The sequence below is a fragment of the Maylandia zebra genome, linkage group LG9, assembly GCF_041146795.1.
Source record: "Maylandia zebra isolate NMK-2024a linkage group LG9, Mzebra_GT3a, whole genome shotgun sequence".
NCBI lineage: Eukaryota > Metazoa > Chordata > Actinopteri > Cichliformes > Cichlidae > Maylandia > Maylandia zebra.
This window is the reverse complement of record NC_135175.1, coordinates 33,738,260-33,764,158: the sequence shown is the minus strand read 5'-3', so window position 1 is coordinate 33,764,158 and position 25,899 is coordinate 33,738,260. Positions and strand designations below refer to the sequence as shown.

General features: G+C 40.4%; 3 protein-coding genes and 1 long non-coding RNA gene across 9 annotated transcripts in view; 1 reads left to right on the top strand and 3 right to left on the bottom strand.

Moving 5' to 3' along the window:
* Positions 1–25,899, top strand: part of LOC143420382 (uncharacterized) — a 118,234-nt gene that overhangs the window by 25,436 nt on the left and 66,899 nt on the right. The window lies entirely within an intron of this gene.
* On the bottom strand, positions 1,848–7,398 carry LOC143420387 (uncharacterized). Of its 2 annotated transcripts, XM_076888493.1 has the most exons (4): positions 7,123–7,398; positions 5,435–5,540; positions 3,081–4,097; positions 1,848–2,717 (listed from the first exon to the last, which is right to left on the bottom strand). In XM_076888493.1, exons 2-3 carry the CDS (start codon positions 5,450–5,452, stop codon positions 3,144–3,146), a joined length of 972 nt encoding a protein of 323 aa, XP_076744608.1. In that variant the 5' UTR covers positions 5,453–5,540; positions 7,123–7,398; the 3' UTR covers positions 1,848–2,717; positions 3,081–3,143. The 2 variants fall into 2 exon arrangements, with proteins under 2 accessions (XP_076744608.1, XP_076744607.1); XM_076888492.1 differs by lacking the exon at positions 7,123–7,398 and having other exon boundaries at positions 5,435–6,039.
* LOC112435294 (uncharacterized) lies at positions 12,285–20,647 on the bottom strand. 5 transcript variants are annotated; one of them, XM_076888491.1, is made up of 3 exons: positions 18,176–19,343; positions 17,977–18,036; positions 12,285–17,903 (listed from the first exon to the last, which is right to left on the bottom strand). In XM_076888491.1, exon 3 carries the CDS (start codon positions 17,866–17,868, stop codon positions 16,834–16,836), a length of 1,035 nt encoding a protein of 344 aa, XP_076744606.1. In that variant the 5' UTR covers positions 17,869–17,903; positions 17,977–18,036; positions 18,176–19,343; the 3' UTR covers positions 12,285–16,833. The 5 variants fall into 5 exon arrangements, with proteins under 5 accessions (XP_076744606.1, XP_076744603.1, XP_076744602.1 ...); XM_076888488.1 differs by lacking the exons at positions 17,977–18,036; positions 18,176–19,343 and adding exons at positions 19,646–19,831; positions 20,508–20,647 and having other exon boundaries at positions 12,286–17,903; XM_076888487.1 differs by lacking the exons at positions 17,977–18,036; positions 18,176–19,343 and adding exons at positions 19,646–19,831; positions 20,057–20,436 and having other exon boundaries at positions 12,286–17,903.
* Positions 24,170–25,135, bottom strand: LOC143420401 (uncharacterized). Its single transcript, XR_013100211.1, has 3 exons — positions 24,984–25,135; positions 24,804–24,863; positions 24,170–24,542 (listed from the first exon to the last, which is right to left on the bottom strand). It is a non-coding gene; the product is annotated as an uncharacterized LOC143420401 (long non-coding RNA).

Here is a 25,899-nt window from a genome sequence, read left to right as displayed (position 1 = left end):
ACGTTAAAGTCCGTTTGGCTCGACACCACCGAACAGAGGCAGCAATATAACATAGCTAACATTAACAGTGCAGTGAATCCTGCTTGTGCCGTGATATTCATGACTGCAAACCGAGCAGCATCACTGACTTTCAGCTTGTTGTGTTTGTGGATATATGACTGACTTTAATTATCCACAAAATCATCAGATTCTCTGTAAGATTAAGGTCAGCTATTGAACGGCGTATATTTTAAAGTAAAGGCTTTAAAACCAAGTAAATGCTGAAAGTACAAACATGACTAATGCCACATAACTTTGCCGACATGTGGCCAACAGTAATGTTTTAATGTTCTTCATTATTAAACATTTGCACATAAATAAGTGATATATTATTCAGTACTTACTTTTATCAGTTTACTCCTTGGCCGCTCCGCTTCTGCCGTCTGCGGCAAAATTATCCACACCGACTGCCATGCTATGAATTGTGGGATATATTGGGCCACGAAGTCTACACCGCCACAGCCTTAAATTTCAGGGAAGTGAAGGACGCATTTGAGGGCCGCATTTCGAGCAGCCTTTGAATTGGGACAGCCTTCATCGCGTCGCTGTGATGTAATCGGCCTTAAAATGCGGCCTTTAAGGCTGCAGACCCTGAATTGTGATACAACCTCAGTGAGAGAGAAAGGTGACTGAGGAAGAAATATTCAATGCATCATGGGAAACCCCCAGCAGCAACCACCTATTGCAGCATACCTAAGGGAAGATTCAGGGTAGCCTGTCTAGCCATAACTATATGTTTTAGTAAAAAGGGAAAGTTAAGCCTAAACTTAAAAGTAGACACAGTGTCTGCCGCCTCAATCCCAACTGGGAGACAGAGGGGCCAAAAAACTGACGTCTCTACCTCCCATTCTACTTTTAAATACTAAAGGAACAAGAAGTAAGCGCTGTCAGTATTCTTGCTGCAGCAATTTTAGATTAACTGAAGGTGTCTCAGCGAGTTTTTCGGACATCCTGATAGTAGCAAATTACAGTAGTCCAGTCTAGAAATAATAAATGCATGGAGTAGTTTTTGAGTGTCACTTTCACAGGATACTCCCAGAAGATGGAAGAACAGCTCTCAGCCAACAACCCAGCGTCAGTGTGGAGGGGCCTGCAGGAAATCACCAGCTACAGACGCCCCCCACCCACTGTTGAAGAAAACAAAGACCTCGCCAACGAGTTAAACACATTCTACTGCAGGTTTGAGACGGACCGACTCCCACGCCTCACCCTCCCCTCCCCAGGGACACTACTTCAGACACTGACCCCCAACACACCTTCCATCTCTCCCCCCTTCACCCTCACCCTCCCCATTCCAGTCTCAACGACCAAGTGAGGCTGGGGGAGATCACCTCTGAAACTCGGTCCCTAAGATTCACATCATGACGTCCAGCCGAAAAATCAGCTGTCATGTCAATATAGACCAACAACTTCTGAAGAGAGGCAGTGCCAACAAAGGAAACTCTGAAACTGAGCAACTCAAACCACAACTTTAAAAGATTATTTTCCAAAATTAATATTTTTTATACACACAAACACAAATCAGAATGTTTAATACCAACAGCAACTTTGTTAAAAAATTAAAAGATTTTAAAGATGATCTTATTTTTTCATAAATTTCAGGTCAGGATTTTCAGTAAGCTGCAGGAACCCTGTTTAGTGTCAGAACAGCCAAGTCTCTGAGAACATTTGTCACGTCAGTTTTTGGTTTGATATACAGGAAATGACATCATGGGTCAAACTCTTTGTCATTAAACCATTTCTTTATTTAACATTTCAAATTTGTTTTAACTGTTGAAGGATTTCATAACACAAACAACCTGAACACACAAAAAAAAAAAAAAACACCCAACAAAAACACATGGATCAAAATACATTCAATAAAAACATAAGAGGAAACAGACTTTTTGATTCAACTGCTGGAACAAAGCTAACCACTCAACACCAACACTACAGTAGAACAGTTTAGAAAGCTTAAAATGTAACGAGAGGCACATTTTCATTCATAGCTGCCTTATCAGATCTTTACAGGAGATTCACTGTGAACTCTGTGGAGCCTGATTTCAAGGGTTTTAAGTCTGACCCTGAAACCAGACGAGGATCTTTCTGTCTCTGCAGATTCACAGAGATGGGAGTGATTTCAGTCCTGCATGATCACGCTGATGTTTGCACAGAGCAGACAATGTGGTGAATATTTTGGCACATTGGTAACAGTGAAACAGTTTATTAGTAACGTGGGATCGTTTGTGTTCGGAGTATGAACTGAAATTCCTGAAGCTCTTGTCACACTGGTCACAGCTGTAGTTTACTTCCATGTGTGTACGTTCATGATAGTTACGATTAGTTGATTGTGAGAAGCTTTTGTCACAGTGTCTGCACTTGTATGGTTTCTCTCCTGTGTGGACTAATTTGTGTTTTTTAAGGTGAGTTGCAGTGGTGAAGGATGACCCACACTGATCACAGACGTGCTTTCTAACCCCATTGTGATAGAGTTCGTGTTGTTTTAACTCACTTGTTGTGGGGAAGCCTCTCCCACATTCTTTACAGTAGTTCATTTTGTCTCCAGTGTGTCTACGTTGATGTCTTTTTAGGGTGATTTGATGTCTGAAACTTTTCCCACAAAGGTCACAACGAAAGTCTTTCCCACCACCACAGCGATGACAGGGTTGAGAACTGGATCCATCTGTGTCGCTCTGCTTCTAAACAAAGACACAAAGACAGTGTAAGTCAGTCCTTCAATATTTTTATTGCTAACGTCACCTGAAAATGACAAAAAACAAAACATCATCTGTGTCAACATCCAGGACTAAGACAAGACATAAAATAACATCCATTTACTTTTTGCATTATAATACTCAGCTTAATGTGTTGCAAAAACTATAATAGAAACAATACTACAATAACACTAATATAATTCTCAACTGCTACCACTAAAATACTGTAATTCAAATCTGAATAATCACTCAGAGCTGCTTTTCAATGCAGCAGAAATGCTAACACGTTGCTAACAGATGTTTCAGAGAGTCTGACTAAAAGCACAACATAAAAATAAAAATACATACCTCACAGTAACTGCACTTGGAGAGTGTCTTTCTGGTGTGGATCTGTTGGTGATCTTTCAGGTATTATGGAGTTTTAAAAGTCTTCTCACACAGGTCACATTTATAAGGTCTCTCCTCGGAGTGGGTAATAATATGGTTTTGTAAGTTTGTGTTTGTAGCAAACTCTTTGCCACACTGACCACAACAGTACACATCATGTCTGGTGTGAATGCGTAGGTGTCTGTTTCGGGTCCCTAGCCGGCTGAAAGTTTTTCCACAAATGTCACAGCTGTATGCCTTAATTCCAGAGTGGGAAACTAGATGACTCTGTAAGCTGCTACGCTGAGTAAAAGCTCTGCCACACTGATCACAGCTGTATGCTTTAACTCCACTGTGGATGACTTGGTGTTTTTTTAGAGCATCCTTCCAGGAAAAAGTCTGTCCACACAAGTCACAGCTGAACGGTCTCTCTCCAGTGTGGATGACCTGATGGTTTTGTAGTGAAGCCTTCCTAAGAAAATCCTTCCCACACTCGTCACAGCTGTACACTTTAACTCCACTGTGGACGAGTTGGTGTTTTTTTAGACTACCCTTCCAGGAAAAACTCTTTCCACACTCGTCACAGCTGTATGGTTTAACTCCACTGTGGATGCGTTTATGATATTCCAAGCTATCCTTCCGAGAAAAACACTTCCCACACTGATCACAGATGTACACTTTAACTCCACTATGGATGAGCTGGTGTGTTTTTAGGTGTCCATGTTGGCTAAAATCCTTTCCACACTCATCACAGCTGTATGGTTTAACGCCACTGTGGAGGAATTGGTGTGTTTTTAAGCTTCCAGAGTGGGTAAAAGACTTTCCACACTTGTCACAGCTGAACGGTCTCTCTCCAGTGTGGATGAGTTGGTGGGTTTTTAGTGAATCCTTCTTAGTAAAATCTTTCCCACACTCGTCACAGCTGTATTTCTTCTCCCCCTTTCTTCTGTGAGGTTTGTCGGCCTCCTGAGAGCGCTGACTTCTCGCTCCATGTTGGTCCTGCAGTGACAGAGATACAAACACAGGCAGTGAGTGAAATGTAGGGTTGAGCATCATCACTGATTTCGATTCGGGGAAATTTTGGCTCAGACAGTCAGAAATATTAGAATTCTGATCACTATGTACTTATCCATATTTTATATTTCTAAAATGAAAGCTGACATGTGTGAGACTTCAACAGAGGTGTAAGCATCACAGCAGATGCCTTTGTGTCAAAGTAACTGAGGATAAAACAGAAAAACATGAAGGAGAATTTTCTGGCCTGGGTTTAAAAATATTCTGCAGTGGATCAAACACGAAAGAAAACCATTAATCAACATATGAACATTACCTGATGCTGCTGAAGTGAAGCAGAGCAAAGTTACAGACGTTTTATTACAGACACAGCTCAGCTAAGCATTTTGAAATTTTGCATAATTTCAAAAACTTTACATTTGTTCTGTATTGAACAGCAGAAATTAGGCTTTGTTGCTGGGAGTGAAAAAAAAAAGAGAAACAAAAAGCAAAACAATAACAAAAAAGAAACAGCACCCGGCAGCGCTGTAAACAACAGTCTTCTTTTGCTGCTGGTTCAGTCAGTTTTGTTTGGAGAGTGACAAAACCTGCAGCTTCAGAACCTAGCGCCAAGAAAGATGTAAACATAAAGGAACTGAGAACGCATCAGAATCAGTGAGCAGCCGGCTTTCAGCCCCGACGGCACGGACGTCTTTGTGCAGAATCCGTGCACATGCTCTCATTTACTGTTTTAGCCGTTTGGTGGTTGTTGAAATTTTCTGAGGTTTAACCTGAGATTCTGGCGTTTTGGGCAAAATTAATTTATATTTAAAAATCAAGTCAGGATTTTAATGAATTGATATCATGTTATCCAAGCTACAATCAATTTTAATCGATAATCAAAACCCAGTGAAATGCAGTCGTGGAACAAACTGTCATTACTTGAAGCTTTTCAACAGTCCTCTTTGGTGACATCTGCTGGTCAAAATATGAAGAGCAGCTTGAATCTACAAATTATAATGAAGCGCTTCATTATGTTTAGTATCATGTGACAGTTCTATCTGATATCAGGCTACTGTTGTGTTGCTTTGCACATGTATTTTCTGTGTGATTGAAAAGGTTTTGAAATTTCATTAATAAATAATTTTGATGAATATCCTTATTTAAACATGTGCTGTGGTGTGGTTTCTCTTTGCTTGTGACTTCTTGATGTTTGTAAACATAATAGATATAAAATAAAAACATAGTACATAATAAAATACAACACAGTCATATAACAGGTTGGGAGGATGAGAGTTTTAGACGTGACTGATTATTTGGTGAAACTGTGATACTTTCCTCACCTTCTGTGTTGAGCTCATTGTTTCCTCTGTAGTGACTCAGCTGAGTCCAGATGGCTGAAAATGTTCCTCTGCTGCTCCGTCAGACTCTTCTCCTCCTGCTGATCAGCTGGGACACAAAACAGATCTTTGTTAGGCTCCACACTGCACTGAAGAGTCAAAGTGTCTCATATGTTCATCTGACAACACAAAGTACAAATTTCACTCTGATTGCTTGTAGAAATCTTGTGAGACGTGTTGTGCTGCAAAGTGAGGAAACTCTCTCACTCACTTATACTTCAGGAGGAACTTTGTGACATTGGCTCTAATATTCTAAGCAGCCCTTTACTATGACAGGGCCAGAAAGTCCTATTTGAAGGTTTGGGAGAAGGACCATGTTAAAGGTGGATTGGGGTTTATACACTTTGTTATGATACAGGTAAGGCTGTAAGAGCCTGAGAAGGTGTCCTGAATGAACCTCTAAAACCAGTTTTCAGCTAACGACTCTGCTTCAGTCTGGAAAACAGCAACTACAAGTTTAAAGACTCCATCAACAATTCACACCCAGCAACAGCCTGAACAGCTCCTCCTGTGGTTTCCACAAACAGGGGCAGACCTGTTACTCCCCCACCCCACACTTTCAACTCCTTCAGGCCCCCAGTCCCACCACCTCCACCATGCAAACAGACTCTTTAACATACAGACCCCAACAAAGCAGCTGAACCAGACTCAGGGTCTCCATCATAAACCATACAGTGGATCACAATATGAAGCAGTTTAAGACTATTGTTGCTGTGAACTTTCACTACGGAAAGAAAACTGAACAGAACATCTGAATTCACTCGATGCTGAACATTCATTTCATAGAAAGAAGAATTGTAATTATACTCAGATCTACCTGTGCTTTAATGATGGGGCCTTTAAACTTACACATTCAACAGTTTTAACCAGCTTTCCTTCCTCCTTTGACTGCAGCTGTGTTTGACACAGGAAGACATTTTTACATTCTTCAATATTATAGTTTATTCTTTTTGGGGGAAGTGCAGCTTTAAACCTTCACATGGTTCAAGTCAACCAAAAAAAAATAATCAATCAGAAGGATCACAAGTGGACAAAATATGTATAGATAAAATGAAATCAAACCCAACATTCAATCCACAACATGATTAAAAACATGATTCTCCCAAATCACCAAGAGCTGCACATTAACCACCACAATATATTTTTATTCTCTGTGCTTCCAAATATGAACACTGTTTACTTTCATCTCTGTTTCATTAGTTTTTGTTAACATCTTCCTGTGCATCACTTTACAGCAGCCACACTCATTAAAATGAGACTTTGTAGGAGTTCACTTCCTCTCATGTGTTCATCCACAGCAGCTGGACAATAAAGTTTATTGTGACCCTGATACTGCAGCAGATCGCTCTCATCCATTTCCTGTTATCACTTCAAATAGAAATCAGGTTGTAGAGGTTTGGTGCAGGCAGAAAAACAGCTGCAGGGACAATGAAAAGACTTTTCTGCTCCAACTTCTCCCAGCATGCTGAGCTAATGGTTAGTTGGTGTTTTTCTCCAAACACTCTCTCACTCTTCTCTCAACGTGTTCACAATAAACTGTGAACAGACACCGAGGAGAGCAGCAGAAGACCTCATTCAGGAGCTAAACTCAACATGAACTGAACTCACAGTAAAGTTAGCTCGGTGCTTACCTTTAGATGAGCCCACAAACCGAGAGAAACTCCGCGATGAAGCTGCAACTCTTTCCAAACACAGGAAACAGATCAGGGAGCAGAGACCCACGTGGTTCACGCTGATCTCAGCTACGATCCAGGAGACAAGGGTGGGCAGATCGATGCAGATATCGATCAGGACGTTGGTAGTGGTTTATGATCGATACTTTACGTTCGTCTCACTCGTCTAAGTTTAGAACTTTACTCTCTTTGGATGAAAAAGCAGCTCTGTCTGTGCAAACACCGCTTCTTATGCTGCAGACTCACTTTGCTCCACCCCCTTCTTTCTGCCCTGCTGGGATTTGTTACTGTGCTGGCACGTGACTCAGCTACGCACAAAAAACCGCATTTGAGCTGCAGAGAGTAGTGATGGGATTTCCGGCTCTTTCTAGAGAGCCGGCTCTTTCGGCTCGACTCACTAAAAAGAGCCGGCTCTTTCGGCTCCGAACCGGCTCTTCAGGTTGTTTTGTTGCTTTAATTAATTTATCTTTAACAATAATATAAAATTATGCAATTTGAATTACTAATGTAAAAAAAGTGGTTTTATTTATATATGTTTATATATGGCCCCTAGAGACAAAGCACGTACAAACTCTAAAGCATATACAAACTCCAAAACACATTTCTAGCGTTAACTGAACTTCCAAAACAGAGCTACCCAGATCACTTAAATTACACAATTGAAAGCATGTGTGTATTGTTTGTGTATTTATAAACAAGCACTCATATTTATTCAAATAATAAAAAAAAAGTTCATTTACCTGTTACTACCACACACCAAATCTGGTTGTTGATACTTCCTGGCTTGTGTAGCCACTAGGTAACAAAAGCTCAACACTGCGCCTAGCATCCTGGAGCACTTCTGTTGTCTTTTGTAGGTGATTCTGAGTTTGCACATGCTTCTGAGTTTTTAACGTGTTTTGGAGTTTGTACGTGCTTCGGGGTTTGTAAGTGCGTCTGAGTTTTTACGCGTTTTGGAGTTTTTCCGTGCTTTGGAGTTTTTCCGCGTTTTGGAGTTTTTACGTGCTTTGGAGTTTTTACATGTTTTGGAGTTTTTACGCGTTTTGGAGTTTTTACGCGTTTTGGAGTTTTTACGCGTTTTGGAGTTTTTACGCGCTTTGGAGTTTTTACGTGCTTTGGAGTTTTTACGTGTTTTGGAGTTTTTACGTGCTTCAGGGTTTGTACATGCTTAGGAGTTTGTATGTGTTTTGGAGTTTGTACGTGCTTTTTCTCTAAGGGCCACCATAAATATACTTTATTTATTCATTCCACATAAAATGTTATAAATAAAGCATATAATACAAAAAACAATTATTTACATTGTAAACTTTTAACTATTTAAATTTTCAGCTTTTTCTTTTTAAACAAATTTAACATGAAACAACACAAAACACTGCAAACCACAACACAATTAAATATAAATTAAAATATTAAAACAAAAAGAAGATGCACATTCTCTCTCATATGGGCCTGCATGATTTCTGAATCCTTTATCATCTGCAACTGAAAATAGTGGATGATTACTATACCTTTCTAATGTGACGTTGTTGTCCCTCGCTCTCTTTCTCTCTGGCTCTGTTCCTGTGCTACTGCGAGTGTAACTAACGCCCCCCCCTCTTCTGAGCGCAAAGTACAGGCCGCGCGTGTGGAGTTTAGCGGAAAAAAGGGTGAGAGAGAGAGGGTGAGAGAAAGAAAGAAAAACCTCACGGCTCGCGTCGTTCACTTCAAAGAGTCGGCTCTAAGAGCCGTTTCGTTCACGAACGACACATCCCAAGCAGAGAGAAAGAGGAGCATCATGTGGAAATATTTTATGGCTGTAAATGAAAATGCTGGAGAACAGATGGAAGGCTTGTCATCACCTAAAGCCACAGGAGACCACAACAAGCTGCAGAGTTCAGCTTTCAGCTCGTTTGTTTGCAGTGTTGAAAAATAGGCAGCATAGTGGCTCAGGCCTGACAGGAGGACTGGAGGAGCTTGTGCAACCTCAGTCTCTTCCTGTGAGCAGTTTGCATGTTCCCATATTTCCAGGTTCTCCAAAAGTTGATTCTGTTCATATGGAACGGTACGTCCAGGTAAACAGAATCAACTTTTTGAGTTTTACTTACCTGGATGATTGAGCATGCATCACGATATTTCCGGGTTGTTCTCCGGGTATTTTTCCAGCTGTCCAAAAACTTACGCCATGTAGTGCTTGTATAATCTCCACAGAAATATCAGCTGTTACACTCCTTCTTTAATTAGCATTTCATCCACTTGTAGTGACTGTATTACTCATGTTACATGCAGCTGCACTTCACAGACATTTCCTGAACATATGGAAGAAAATAAGAGATGTGAGATGAACAAATACAAGAAAAACTCATCCAAATGACTTCGTTTTGGAGAATGTTTAAATAAGTCATACACATGGGAATTACAAAGTCTGTGGCACACCATTAACCTCAAATTTCACTAAACCAGACTCTGAAACAATCTTCTGAATGTTGATGTGTGACTGTCAAGCTTTGGCTCTGTTTTAAAACTCCTCAAGCTGAGTGTTCAGAGGCAAGCCCTCTTGTTGTTCCTCAGTAACACTTTTTTCATCAAACAGAGCAGAAATGAACAGACATGAGCGTCTTTTTTCTCGGCTCTGTGTGCACAGCGATCGACTCCTCTCTGCTAAATCTGTGACAAATAAAAGTGTTAGTGTGTTCTTTTTCAATTGGATTTTACTTTAATCATAACAACAGTCTCCTCAAATCACTTTATATGGTAAGGTAGACCCTACAACAGGATCCCCAATCCCATGACTTCGGTCCAAACCCGGACCCCAAGAGGGTTTTGTCTGAACAGCCAAACAATTTTTCATTTAGTATGTAGTTGGAGATTTTATTCCTGCCATCTGCTGTGGGCAACTCTTGAACAGGCATGATGCAGCCTGTAAAATAAATAAATAAAAATAAACATTTTAAATAGTGCGAAGCAGATTGGGATGTACATGAATGCAGGCGATGATAAGTGCAAAAATGGGACAGATGCAGAGAACACAGTATAGGTCATGTGTTTGTGGTTGGAACAGTCTTATGTTTATTGTTCATGAGTCCAACAGCAGAGGGGAAGAAACTGTTCTTATGGCGACAGGTTCTGGTCCGAATGGACCGGAGCCTCCTGCCTGAGGGGAGCAGGTCAAACCGACTGTGTCCAGGGTGAGAAGGGTCAGCTGTGATCCGAGCTGCACGCCCCAGTGTCCTGGAGGTGCAGAGATGGGAGTCTGCAGCCAATCACCTTCTCAGCAGAGCGTACAACACACTGCAGTCTCTGTTTGTAAGTTTGTAAGTGGTGGCGACTCCAGCGTACCACACGGTGATGGAGGAGGTGAGGATGGACTCGATGATTGCAGTGTAGAATTGCATCATCGTCCGTGTTGGCAGGTTGAATTTCTTCAGCTGCCTCAGGAAGTACATCCTCTGCTGGGCCTTCTTTATAATTAAGGTGATGGTGGGCACCCACTCACTCCAGGGTGAGGTCAGGAAGCGGAATGAGTCCACAGTGGTGATGAGGGTGTCAGTCAGGATGATGGGGGTAGTGGGGCTGTGTGCTTCCTTAAGTCCACAATAATCTCCACTGTCTTCTGGTTGTTCAGCACCAGGTTGTTGCAGCTGCACCAGGACACCAGACGTTCAATCTCCATCCTGTAGGCAGACTCATCCCTGTCCGAGATGAGTCGATAATGGTGGTGTCATCTTCAAAGTTAATTAGCTTGACCGACTGGTGGTTGGAGGTGCAGCAGTTGGTGTACAGCAGGGGTGGACAACTCCAGGCCTCGAGGGCCAGTGTCCTGAAGATTTTAGATGTGTCCTTGATCCAACACAGCTGATTCAAATGGCTAAATGACCTCCTCAACATTTTTTGTAGTTCTCCAGAGGCCTGGTAATAAACTAATTCTTTGATTCAGGTGTGTTGACCCAGGGTTATATGTAAAACCTGCAGGACATCTGCCCTCGATGCCTGGAGTTGCCCACCCTGGAATACGGGGACAAGAGCAGAGGACATTTGGTGGATGACTAAGGTGGAGGACTTGTAGCAGGCAGGAGGAATTGAAAATGCCAGAAAACACTGGGGCCAGCTCATTTGCACAGTGAGGCAGGAGACACACCGTCTGGGCCAGGAGCTTTCTGAGCATTCAGGCTCTTAAACTGCTTCCTCACATCTGCTTCATGAATATGAAGGGTTGTAGTGGGAGAAGGTGGTGTGAAATGCTCTCAGGTGTGGAGTGAGGAGGGAGCTCCTGTGGGTGAGGTCTTTGATGGTGGTGATGGCTTTGTGGTGGTGGGAGTGGGGAGGTGGGGATGTCAAGGCTGCTTGATGGCTCATCAAACCAGCTGTAAAAGTCATTGAGGGTGTTGGCCAACAGCAAGTCATCAGTGGAGTGGGGCTGTGTGCTTCCTGAAGTGAAAATCTGCAATTTAAAGATGAATGGGAAAAAAAATCACTCACAGCTGACTAATGAACATTTGCATGGATGCTTAAGAGTTGCATTGACCCCATTTCACCCAAAGTTTAAACTTCTAGCTGCAAATGTCCATGAAACTATCTCCCACTGAAATGAAAGCCAGCTCTGTCTTGCAGTATGATTTAAGTTACATTGTGTTAAGTTTGTCAAACATGTTTACTGCACAGTTGAAAGCACCTGTCAATTTTCCTGGATATTTAGTCTTTTTGTGGTGAATTGTTTGTACCTAAATGTTGTCCCGAAAAGTTGATTCTGTTCATCTGGACGTGGCGTTTTCAGTGTTCCGAGTGACTTCTTCAGAGAAGAAAACAGGATAAAAGACATGCTGTGGAAGAGAGCCAGAGATTAATAACAAGTATGATTCAATGCAGAGAGGTCTATAAACCAGTGTTGGTCAAAGTACATGAAAAAAGTAATCAGTAACTAATTACTGATTACTTCACCAAAAAAGCAATCACGTTACGTTACTGATTACTTCTTTTCTTTTCTTCAAATTGTTTTATTTGTTTTCTACAATACAACATCAAATAAACACAGTGGGGGGGGGGGGGGGGGGGGGGGGGACAAAACAAAACAAAAAACAGAAAATACAATGAGATTATACAGAATCGGGCCTCCCATTTTGTACATATTTCAACCATTTCAACCACTAATCTTCAAATGAGTCCGCCTGCCACTTTAGCCTAAAAATTGTTCTTTCCATAACAAAAATAGTATCACATCAATCCACTCATTTATAGTAGGAGTGTCCTCTTTAAGCCAATGGCCTTTTTAGCAGCTACCAACAGCACACTCAACAAATATTTATCCGGTTTGCATAGATTAAGACTCTCTAAGTTACCTAGGTACAATACTGCAAAATGAAATTGTATTTTCTTTTGAAAGATTGTTTCCAGGACCTTATGTATTTCCTTCAAAGATTGAGCCACACGAGGAAATTCCCAAAAAATGTGGAAATGATTTGCTGCTGCATGTCCACACTGCCTCCAGCATGTTATTTTATGAGAATAATTGGATTTTTGAGCCGGGGTATTAAAATGATGAATTACATTCTTCCAGCTGAATTCCCTCCACGAGGGGGAGGTTGTTACCGACCACTGCTGCCTACAGATCCCATCCCATTCCTCTCCTGTTAGGGATAGATTACTCTGTTTCCCATCTTGCTTTAACATATCTTGTATCATGACCTCTTAGATTGGTCAGTGAACAATATCATTTGGAAATAATCTTTCAATAGGGTGCATCTCTATATGCATTCTCAAATATATAAATAATTTCTTCATTCCCAGTTGATAACTGGGGATGTTTTAGTTTTTTTATTCAGGAAGTCCCTCAGTTGCAAATATCTATAAAAATAATCTTGATTTTGCAACCCAAACTTTTTCTTGAGATCCTGGAAACTCATCACTTTTCCATCTTTCAACAAGATACTGTATGTGGTGAGGCCTTTATTAGCCCATGTTTTAAATGTCGAGTCGGTCTTACTAGGCAAAAAATCTGGTCTATATGCAAACCACCTAAGGAATCCGGCCCTTTGGATTAATTGATACTTTTTAAGTACTCTTTTCCATGTTTTTATTGAGCTTACTATCCAAGGGTTACCCGGGTCTTCCAGGTGTCGTAACTCTGAGGGATCTTGTATCAGTACCCCAACAAGGAAGTTACCTCCCAAGGAAAGTTCCACTTCCTTCCATCTTGAACAGTATCCAGGTTTACACCAGCCCACCAGATTTCTTATTTGGGTTGCCCTATAATAGTCATGTAGGCAAGGGAGGCCTAGTCCTCCTTTATCCTTTGAAAGCTGAAGTGTTTTAAACTTAACTCTTGGCTTTTTACTCGCCCATATAAATCTAGAGAGGATCCAATCCCATTCTGCAAAGTATCTATCAGGGTTTTCTATAGAAATTGTCAGGGTCCTGGGTCCCATGACCCAGCATGTTTAGTTCTTTGTGATTTTTGTATTATTGTACTTGTGTGAGTTATTCTATGGTTTCTAGTTTCGATCCCTTGCCCTTCATGTTTCTCTGTGTACCCTCTGTTCTGTGTAAGTCTGTGTCTGCATGTGTGAGTTTCCCTCTGTGTCTTTCGGTTCTTAGAGTCCTCTACCTTATGGTTTGTCTCTGTGTTTCTTAGTTGCTGTCTCCACCGTGTCTCTATATCATACTTCCTGTTTTACTTTGAAGGTCCGTGTCTTATGTGAATGCGTCCTGCTTTTCTTGTCTCGTCAGTCCTGATTTCTCCCAGCTGTGCCCTCCTTCTGTGTCTCATTCCCCTTGTTACTTCCCAGTGTATTTAAACCCTGTGTTTCTCTGAGTCAGTGTCGCGTTGTCGCTCTTGCTGTGTGGAGCTCCCTGTGAGTTTTAGTTTGTTGTTTCCCAGTTTTAGTTTGTATGTTTTTTTCCCCCTGCCAGCCAATAAAGCTGTGACTTTGAGTTAACACCTTGAGTCTGAGCGCCTGCATTTTGGGTCCTACTCCTGCCTGCCACACTGCACTCCTTTTTTTTTTTTTTTTTTTCATCCCGTTTGGATCTTCAGCCATCAGAATTGTTGTCTTAAGGTCCATTTGATTGACCTTTATTATAATTATGAATTTATTTTATTTTCAGTTGCTACAAACGGGACAGACATGACTGGGGGATAGGACAGGGAGAAAGAATGAAAGAAAGAGAGGGAGAGAAAGAAAACCAAAGGGGAGAAGAGACGGTGAGAAGGGGGGGGGAAGAAAGAAAAAAAACAGAAATAGACTGGAATAAGTATAATATCTTTGGAAGCATTCTCAATTTTATGGTGTCTACTCTAGAAGAGATGCTTAGATAAGGGGTTAATGACCATCTGTTAATATCTACCATAATATATTTTTTAAATGGGGAGTAGTTGATTTCTTCCAAACTGGTAATATCCATTGATAAGTTAATGCCCAAATATTTCTTTTTTTTTTTTTTTTGTCCCAGCCTAGTTTGTATTTGTTGAGCAATTTTTTTGCGGGGGGGGGTGGCTTTCAAAAGTTACTAAGAACTTTCTGTAGGTTTTGATAAGTGAACCAAAACATCATCTGCGAACAAGGCCAATTTCTGCTCACTTCCAACAATATTAATCCCTTTTATTTTATCATTCTGCCTAATCCTTTGAGCCAGCAGCTCTATAGAAATGGCAAATGAGAGTGGACTCAGGGGGCATCCCTGTCTTGCGGACCTTTCAAGCTTAAAAGCAACTGAAAGTTCACCGTTGGTCTTTATTTTTGCAGTTAGACTATTATACAAAGCCCTCAATATTGTAATGATGGATCTGATTACTTATTTTCAAAAGTAATTAATTACTTAGTTACTTTTTAAAAACACAATTTACAACCTGAACGGGTGATAAAGCGATAGATTTTTCAGCCCAATTCTACTATTTCTGCATAATCTATCATACAAAAATGTAATCAAATGGAAAAGTCTCTTTTTAAAACTTGTTTTATTAGTTTTAATCTTTTAACTTTTGCATCAAACAAAAATTAAATTATATGCAACATTCTCTGACTGGAAGAAATTTGTTTAACATTTAAACCTATTTTCTGCACATTCCAGCATATAAAATAAAAAAAAATTTGTGTTTACGCCCAGTCTTTCAAATAGATGCAAGTAAAACACAGCAGAAAATAAATTAAATCAAAGACTAGCGGTCCTGTTGCTCCCTTTTCACCTGTAAAGCAGCGGTCAATGGAATAATCTGCAAATTTCTCTGTGATTTTTCCCATTGCATGGTAGCGCACTTGGTGCTTGCTTGGAAGTTTAGGGTTTTTTTCGCTGTAAAAATAAGTTTTCTTCCCACGAACAATGAACGCTAATGTTTTTGTCACTTTTCATGGAATCAAACTCAAAGTAAGGTCAGCACTACCACTCTTTAAACGCTGGATGCTCATACTCTCTCTTGCACTCGATATATTATCCATTGTTGATCTGCACACAGCTTGTAAGTGTCACAGAAATGGCTTATGTATACAGAAGTTTAATAGATTGTTCCAGCAGTTAAAATGTTCTTGCTTGTACATTTCTGTGGTCAATATTGTAAAGGTGTGTTTATCTTGTCACAAAGAACAAGTTTTGTTACACCGCTATTATTGCGAGGTTTGGGCGTGATAATATAGGCTGTGAGCCCACGTTTAATAATCACACTAAGGAGTTCAGCGAGCTATTGGCAAAGCCCTGTTTAGTCTACCAGCTGTACAAGGTATTTGTCATTTGCTATAACTGTATTGTAATATTGTGAAAATTTGTAATGTACGGTGTTCTAATTATTTTATGTTTTAATTTAGAATCCGCAAGACTGTAAAGGTATTCTTCTAGGACCTCCGAAGTGGCAGGCGGCCACGAGGTAAGTTTTTGTTGTTAAAGCACAAGTGTTATTTCTGATAGACTGAAGCACTTAAAGCCTTTGAGTTTTATGTTTATAGTTTTCACGGTGTTCAATAAATGCAGCGAAGCGCCCGTCTTGAAGAAGCTGTGCCTGTGTTGTCATTTTGGGAGTTACACAGCTGTTGCCACGAACGTCGCACTCGCTTACATCACTGTCATGAGACATTCTCGAAAAAAAAAATAAGACGGTTTTAGTAACGCAGTAACGCAGCGTTCCTACGGGAAAGTAACAGTAATCTAATTACCTTTTTTGCAATAGTAATCCCTTACTTTACTGGTTACTTGAAAAAAGTAATCGGATTACAGTAACGCATGCATTACTATCCATCTCTGCTATTAACAAGTAGTGAGAGAGAAAGGTGACTGAGGAAGAAATACTCAATGCATCATGGGAAATTCCCAGCAGCCTCCACCTATTGCAGCATACCTAAGGGAAGATTCAGGGTAACCTGTCTAGCCATAACTACAGTGGTTTGAATTTGAATTTGAATTTATTTATTTAGGACAGTGCATGTTAATGAATACAAATGTAAAAAAAAAAATTACATGAATGTAAACATACCAGATTATAGCCAAGGGCTAATTTCCATCTGGGGCTCAGAATTGATGTAATCCTCCCCCCACCTTCAACCCAAGTATGTGTGGTAGTCACTGCTACCACACAAATATGTCCTGAACCACGCTCACATACTTCTCTGTCACTTCTGACTTCATCATGCAGTACCACAGTGCCTCTTTTTGCACCCTTTCATGTTTTCACTAGATCTACAAAGACAGTGAAGCTCTGACTTTCTCAGGAAATTAAAGCTGAATTCTGTGAAGCCTGATCTCAAGCTTTTTAAGTTTGACGCAGCATCCAGAAGAACTTTTGTTCAGATCCCCCGTTTCTCCCACTGTGTTCAAATGAACCCTGTCAGGGTAATGTCCCATTGGTCTGCCACTTTTCTCACAGGAGGACACTTTGTGGGTCTTTTGATGCCTCAATAGACTTTTGTAATGGATGAAAGCCTTTCCACAGTCACCACATACAAATGATTTAACTCGAGAGTGGGTGCGCTGATGTAATTTTAAGCCAGTCATACGAGTAAAAGCCTTTCCACAGGGACCACATACAAATGATTTAACTCCAGAGTGGGTGCGCTGATGTGAGTTTAAGTTGCTCTTCTGAGTAAAAGACTTTCCACACTGATCACAGACAAATGATTTAACTCCAACATGGATCATATAATGTTTCTTTAAGTCACCTTTCAGAGTATAGCGCTTTTCACACTGATCACAGCTGAATGGTTTCACACCGGTGTGGATCAGCTGATGTGTTTTTAAGTGAGCTTTCTGAGTAAAAGACTTCCCACACTGATCACAGCTGAATGGTTTCACACCGGTGTGGATCAGCTGATGTGATTTGAAGTGAAAAATCTGAGTAAAGGTCTTTCCACACTGATCACAGCTGAATGGTTTCACACCGGTGTGGATCAGCTGATGTCTTTTTATGTTGCTACTGTGAGTAAAAGACATCCCACACAGATCACAGTTGAAAGCTTTAAATTTCGTGTGGACGAGCTGATGTGATTTTAAGTTGCATCTTAGAGTAAAGGTCTTTCCACACTGATCACAGCTGAATGGTTTCACACCGGTGTGGATCAGCTGATGTGATTTTAAGCTACCAATCAGAGTAAAGGTCTTTCCACACTGGTCACAGCTCAAGCTTCTCTCCTCCCTGTTGGCGCGCTTGCGTCTTCTGGGCTGCTTCATAGCAGGAAAAGTCTTTTCCACAGGGATCGCCGCTGGCTCATCTTTACTTGCTGGTGCTGGATGTTTTTGGTTGATGTCATCCATGTGCTGAGGTTTGGGCCTGCTTTCACTTCTTTCTCCTGTAATGACAAAGAACCCAAACAGTGACATCAGGTCTATATCTTCAGCTCATCCACAAGTGCCCCCTCTTACCTCACAAAGATAAACAGTTTCACCATCTGCCAAACGTCTCAGGTGCCTGGGGACGCTATGCTGTGGTAAATATTTGAAGTGAGTTCATTTTGGGGATAAAAGTAGTAAAAGTTCAACATTGTGAATAAAATATTGGCTCGTATGACTTCAAAGTTTTTTAGTTTTTACTTTGTTCAAATTTGAAGAACATCACACTTACAATGTGCAGTTCAGGTTGTATGTGTGAGAGCTGTACAACCAAATCCACACTGACTCAGATTTCCCTCTGATTAACCACGAGGGTGACACACAGTTATCAAAGTCTGCAGACACTGTCAGCTGCAATCAACACCTTTTATTATAATGCACAGGTGAGTTATAATGCATCTCCACTAGAAGATGGTCCCCTGTTATCTAGTTTTTCACAGGCAAGCGTGGGCGAGAGTCTACAGCTTTCTACCCCCCAAGGACACGTAGTCTAATGCCTTTATTTTTCAGGGCCATGTCCACTTAATACTACACTCAGTGTTGGGAAGGTTACTTTTAAAATGTATTCCATTACAGAATACAGAATACATGCCCCAAAATGTATTCTGTAACGTGTTCCGTTACGTTACTCAATGACAGTAACGTATTCTGAATACTTTGGATTACTTAATATATTATCGTGCTTTTTACAACAACGTTAATGTACTATTGCTGTGTGATTTATTACTGTTACTGAAGGTCCGCGACGCCGAACCGTAGTAAAGGGACCTCTGACTAAAACGGCGGGGTCCCTGTCGGCTCATAGCCGAAAAATAGCTTTACTTTGTTGTCTGGGTCAACTTTGCTTGCGAGAGACAGAGAGAGGCGTTGAAAGACTGCTCCAACGGAACTTATTGTTTTCGGAGGAAAACACGAACACAGCGTACAGTCGAGTCTTAATAGCGTACTTACAACTGGGCTCGTCAGGCACTCTTCTTGGCTGCAGTGGTTATTATTATATTTACATGCTTCCAGCTCCCGTTTTTCCTCGATGACAGCTCGTACGTTTCCACTCCCCTTTTTCTCCCTCCTCGCGCTCACAGACCCATAACGTGTATGGCAGTCCATTCTCCCTGCAACACGGACTACACTGCCCATGATGCTACATTCTTTAGAGCTATGCTTGTAGCATTCTGCCTGTTAGCTTAGCACAACAACAACGAAAAGGCCTCTCTCACCCAGGAAACACACAGTCGCAGAGAGAGAGCGTCGCCCTGTAACCATGGCAACCGTAACGCTGCCTCCTGGAACAACACAACGTAGCTGTCAAACAAAACCCAAACAGTCCTGACCCGCGACAATATGAAACAGGAAAGTACCGCAGTGTAATCCATTTATTTCAACAAAGTAACTGTATTCTGAATACCACCTTTTTAAACGGTAACTGTAACGGAATACAGTTACTCATATTTTGTATTTTAAATACGTAACGGCAGTACATATATTCCGTTACTCCCCAACACGAGGTCATGATCACTCCACAGACATCACCTTCATATGAAGGGAAACAGAGAGTGTAACTCAAATGATAAAACATTAATGTACTGAGGCAGACAAACAGAGAGGCTAAACAGAAGGCAGAAATCAAACCAAAATGAGCTAAGAGACAGACTCTGTAGAAAATGATAAAGTTAAGCAACCAGTGTAGTTATAACTGACTTACTCTGGATCTCCTCTCAGACTCAGGAGGGGGCGAGCGGGCCGGCTTTGTAGTTGGAGTCGGACCAGCAGAGACAATGGGCTCACTGACCTCCACTCCCCAAGTCAGTCACCACGAGGACAAGTTCTTTGTTTAGAGATGATTTAATCCAAGCTCACCAACAACATCACTCAGCTGTCCTCGTCAGAACTAATGAAATAAAAGCAGTAACATTTAGAAACGTCAGTTTACTAAACATAAAAATATTGCTCTATTAGCCTCGCTCACATGTTCTGTAAAGATTAAATGACTTAAATCATCACGTGGTTTACAAAAACACATTGTTAATCTCAGCAAATAAGTGCGCATCCAGAAATAACTGTTTCATCTCGTTTGACATGGAAACTTAAAATTACAAAGACACACTGAACGCACCTTCCTACCAGCTGTAACCTAACAGGAGAACGTACGTTCGTCTTCGCAGCTGCAATACATACTGTAACGTCGGGTTGTGTTGCGTGGTTGAGAGGAGGCGGCAAAACACCTAGCAGGCTAGTCGGAAGAACACACACCCACGCTGGTATCGGTAATCCACGGTGGTTCTTTAATACGCCTTCTTCAACAACCATATAAAAGCCCGGTTGAATGGCTGCGGCTCAACAACATAACGCCCAGCGTTCATACAACCCAAGCGTTGCAAATAAAACAACAACAAAAAAAATGTCTGGAGAAGAAAACATAAATCCGTCCTTCGTTAAGCACAAGCGTGAAGGCACGTGACCTCATAATCCCGGAGCGAGAGAGCAGTGGCACAAACTGATGACACCATCAACCCTCGACTTGGGCGTCTTAAAGGGACACCACACCATAGTGGCTGTTACAATACTTCACAAAAAGCCGTTCATCAATTAGATTTAACACGACGCTTCTCCACAATACTTTGATGCGGGTTCTTCAAAAAGTGCCCATTTTTAAAACGGCGGCAAGACACAGCAAAGAGCACAGTACGCACACTCCTCCTTCTTCGTTTTCTTTCTTTTTTTTTTTTTTACAAACCTTTATTTAAACATCATTATACAAAGTAGAATTAAACAGCACTATATTAAAGGTATTGCACAAGCTCGTGGGAAAAAAAACATAAAAAGAGGGATGTCTTCCTAAACATTTGGATTTGTGAATATGAAATTTAACCATTAAGATTAACAAGTTAATCACACATCTGTTGTGGTTTTGGTGTTTGTGTAGACCATGTTTGTAAATAAGAGTCCATGCTAAAAAAGCTTGGCGATGAAATGCAGAGATTTATATAGGGATTTTATCAATATTAAAATTATAAGTAAGGACACCTTCCTTAGAAAACATGTACATAGGTATAGTATCCAAATGGATGTAGGATTTGTAATTATATTTTTAACCAATTTATTTTGAATGTGTTATTTAGAGTGTTAAAATCGAACACATTAAGTCCTCCATTGACACAGGAGTTCATAAGAACTGTTTTTAAAAAAAAGAAAAAAAAGTAGTGTGTCCTATTTTTTCAAATAAAGTTGAAAAGTAATTCTTCCATTCTTTTTATACTCCTCAGTGGCTCTTTCCAGGTACATCTCAGTTTCATATGCAAACTGTGGAATGGGAAACTGTTTCGGCCAGGGCTCACAACGTTCTGTGGTCTTCTGCCTTTTGAGAATAATGGTGTCCTGAGAAGAAGTAGTTGCAGCAGAGTCTGCATTGGATACAACTGACTCAGCATATGAGGAGTCATAGTCAGACAGTTGGCCAGAGGGGCTGCCAAAACTGTCATCAACCGGAGTCAAGTTTATCATGACCGGGGTGATGCCAACAACCTTCACAGTGTCTTTGTCTTTTATCTGGTCAGCTCTGTGAAGAGTGAAGTAGTCCTGGAATTCTGGGTCAAAATACTGAAGACTGAAGTCATTTGAAATCCCAAAAGTATCCTTCACAACACTCTGCAGCTCCTCCAATGTTGGTGAGATCCCTGATGGAAGAACCAACTTCTCGATTTGGTCATCAATAATTACACGAAGCTTTGCCTCCATCTTGTTCAACCTAGAATAAAATGTAAATGGGCAGAGTTAAATTTCCCTTCAATTAAATAAAATTAGTTATTACTTTTCATTTATACAATAGTTGAGATATAAAACTATAAAACAAAAAGCACACTTCAACACACCAAATGTTGCAAATAACAAATACTTGGGAGATGTACATGTTATCAAGTTTTTGTTGTTGTCGTTTTGTTTTTTTTACCTATTATTCACAGCAGATGTAACGTTTCAGGGTTACCAAGCGTTTTCTTCCCACATTGTAAGAAGCCAAGGGCCACATGTCACCAAGTTTCTGCTGCTCCAAAAGACTGATCTTGCCAGTGTCCTCCAGTTGAAAAGATCTCAGATGCTCTACATACCATGCAGCAAGTAACTTCACAATGAAATATACACAATTGTCCAAAACGACTATCTGTATTATCTCAGCAAAGTCTGGTAGTCCACATGTTGAACCATTAGACAGGATCATCCCAGCAGTGTATCTTGTTCCACTGTAGGTGACAGTGGTGGCAAGCTGCACACAAGTCAGAGATGGTGATCTTGCTCTTAAATCTGCCTGTATGTCTGGATGCAGCACATCTACAGGCATTCTGGATATTTTTGTGACAAGCAGGGCAGGTTTCACCTCTTTTGATTGCATGTGGTATGCCATCATCATTTGATGCCTTGTAGAAAGGGTCAGCAACACATTTTTGAAATTGTTAGTGTGTCTCACAACTTGCTTGAAAAATCTGTGTTTCGCCTCAAAGCGCATTGTCCATACTCCAACCAATGGCCCATATTTTTCTATTACAGCAGGGTAGTGCTCCAAAAAATGGTGTTTTGGTGTGAGCCTTTGATCAGGAAAAACTTCCAAATATCTGACACGATGTTCAGATATTTTAAATTCAAGGTAGGCAATACTTTGTGTTGTGTGAACAGGGGCAACCACTAACTCAACAATGTCCTTCAAAGTCAGAAGAAGTTGCCAAACAGGATCATCTTCAGGTACACGTAAACCAACAAGGAGAGGCAACAAACGTATTAGGGCCCAGTTTTCATGAGCATTTCCTCCCACAGTTTTGCGACCAGCAAAATTTGAAGGGATTGCTTGTGGACTGTTCAATTTGTCTGAGCCCTTATATGGAAAACATGTGATTATATTATTCAGTTCAGTCAAACTGAAGTAGTGCTTCTTCAAAAAAACTTGAAAACACAATGCTAACTCTCTTGGCACTATTCCCTCAAAAAGGTCATGAAGGACATCTGGTGGGTATCCAGACACAAAGTGAAAATTATTAAGTTGATCAGTTAATGGACATGACCGCTTTAAGCCAAAATGAGGCACTAAATTTGGATTTTCTTTGACAGCTTGTACGTGTAAATCATAGTCATCGTTTTTTCGAAGTGGGAAGACCCCAGACCGTACTTCATATGTCTGGTACTCTGAAGAATGTCCAAGGCAAAATCTACAAACATATGGCCCGTTAAAACTTTCAACAAGTCCACTAATTGCATGAGCACCAAGGTTATCAGCTACAACACAGTGTAGGGCACCTTTAATATTTCTCCCTAAACATGAAATAAAAACCCCCTCCTGTTCAAAAGTGACAAGATCTTTCAAAAGTGGATCCAATACTACTTTGTATTCAAACTGTTTCACATCAACAGATTTGCAAAGTAAAGCTAGTTGTATTGATGTTAAGGCAGACTGTAATCTCAATGGCAAATTGGCCAAAACCCAATAAACTGCAGTTATTTTATGTTTTTTTCGAGAGGTTCCTAATGGGTTACACACCTCAAATTCATCAACATAAATTATTATAGAGAGTCTTGTTTCTTCTACAGCATAAAAGTCATTGTCCTTAAAACACGTACCATCAAAAATGGACTCAAAATGCCCAGTGCTACTTGAGCACCTCGAAAAGGCTTCCACTGCAATATCTTTGTTCTTCAGTACTTCTTGCAAAGTCTTTAGAACTGGTACATATTGAAAGCTCTTTTTTTGTTCAGCATCAAGAATATATTCAATAGGATCCACAAACTGGAAATGCTCCTTAAAATACTTATTTCTCTTGAAAGCTGAACCAAGTGGCCCGCCTGCTCCAAGAGCTCTGCTAATGGGATGAGAGCTGCACAACTGTTCAGCCAAGTCCTTTATGATAGTGTGGTCAACTGTGCATTTGTTAGATTTCAGTGCTGAATCAATTATATTTTTAACCGCCTCCACAGATGCTGAAGAAGAAATATAGAAGAGATCTTCAACCAAAGCATTAATGCACCTCACTGAAACATTGTAAGTGCTTTCTAACTTGAGTAGAAGTAAGCCAAGTCCTTGAAGAACAGTACGAGATGCACTTTCTGGATCAACATCACTAGAGCATTCATCACTGTTGAGTTCAGGGACATCAGAATGGTCAGTGTTCTGACTAGGATGACTTTCCAAGACTTCTTTCTTAAAATCAGTTAAGGAACAACATGTATGTCTCCTGCCTTTGTGCTTTAGAAATGTATTGTATATATTTGTGTGAAAGTCACATCCATTAAAAACGCAAAATACAGTTTCGTGTCTCTTCAAGTGATTTCCTATATGCTGAAAATAGTCCTTCTGAGTAGAGCAAAAAGCAGTGCAAGCCAAACACTTAAATGCAGTGATCACTCCAGGCCTTGGACTCTCTTCAGCGGTATGGTATCTGGACAAATGTGTGCGAAGGGCTCCTTGTGTTTTAAATGTGCAAGGACAACTGCCATACAGACATGGCTGGTGCTGTCCACGACCAAATGTTGCGTGTTGTAATCTGTAATGACGTAGAAGATTCCCCTTTGTAGTAGAAAAAGATTTGCATATCTTACACTGCCATCCCATTTGCCAGGTCCTAAAGTGATGGAAAAATATATATCTAAGAATCTAAATAGTTTTTCATGACAAATGTAAGAGCATGGGTATCTATACACATTTGATGTTGAGATTATAGAGAAGAAGAAAAAAATCCTACAAATAATAAGCAATTATTTTCTACTTATTGTTTTTACAAAAACAAATAAGTTAGATTAAGTGGGGTCAACTTGGTAATTTCATGCCGCTTCAATTTCAAAACCATTAGTTTAATTTAATATAACATGTTATCACAACTTACTTTATAATGCACAGTCTACATGCTGATCAGGTGAATTTAAGTTGAGGGATCTTCCATTACCTGAAAGGAAAGCAACATTATCATTAATCTCAGCCAAACCGATTTACTCACGAACAAATAAAACACTGAAAAAAACCAAACAATAACATTTTTAGGTTGTCTAAGTGACTTATACATTACGTTTAAACTGAGTAGCGAAACCCCGCGGTGATCTGAAAATGATGTGCCGGGAGTTGTGCTGTTCTCAGCGGCTTCAGTGACCCTCGAGCTCCCGGCTTGCTATCAAGCTGGTGGGTAGCAGATGCTCCGAAAACGTCGAAGCACTTTTGCAAACATGCGATATCTTGATAAACAGAGCAGATATTTGATGTTTACACAGCTACTTTCGCGCCTGAAAATATGTTAAAAGTTTATTTTGTGACCCAGAAAGATTACTAAGAGTAATTTTAAAACTTAGTAGCGGCCGACATTATTGGAAACTGGAGTTCGAAAAACTGACTGTGGCTGACAAAATCACTCACAACTGACCGCAAAACCTTTTCATGAACTTTTAAACGTGGATGAAAGACGTTAAAACTCATCGGAATATACCGTTGATATTTTTTAATACGGTAAAACATGTGGTTAGTTAAAGCTGTTCAGTAACACAGTCGTGAAGGCTTGGAAAGTGACCTTGTGCTAGCAGTCCACTAACTGCCATTTGTGTAAAAATACGATACTATTATTACAGGGATGATTATTAATAAAATTTCGACGTATCATACTCTTTAAAACCTTTACTCAAAACCAATATACGTTATTGTTTAAACCGTGTCTTATATTTGAACAAATTAAGAAGTCTTACCTCTGACAAAATGGAGACGTCCACTCATGAAGCGCGTGTGTCCTGCACGTGGCACAAAGGATTATGGGCGGAAGTGTACAATGATTAAAATGAAAATGCTTTCATCAGTTAAATCTATTAGATTTCTTAAATTTTTTTAGTACTCAAACATTTTTTTTAAATCTACTCAACAAACCATTGCTGAATTTACCCCAAACAAAACTGTGTAAATTTAAATAACTGAACATCTCAAAATTGTTGAATTTTGCTTAG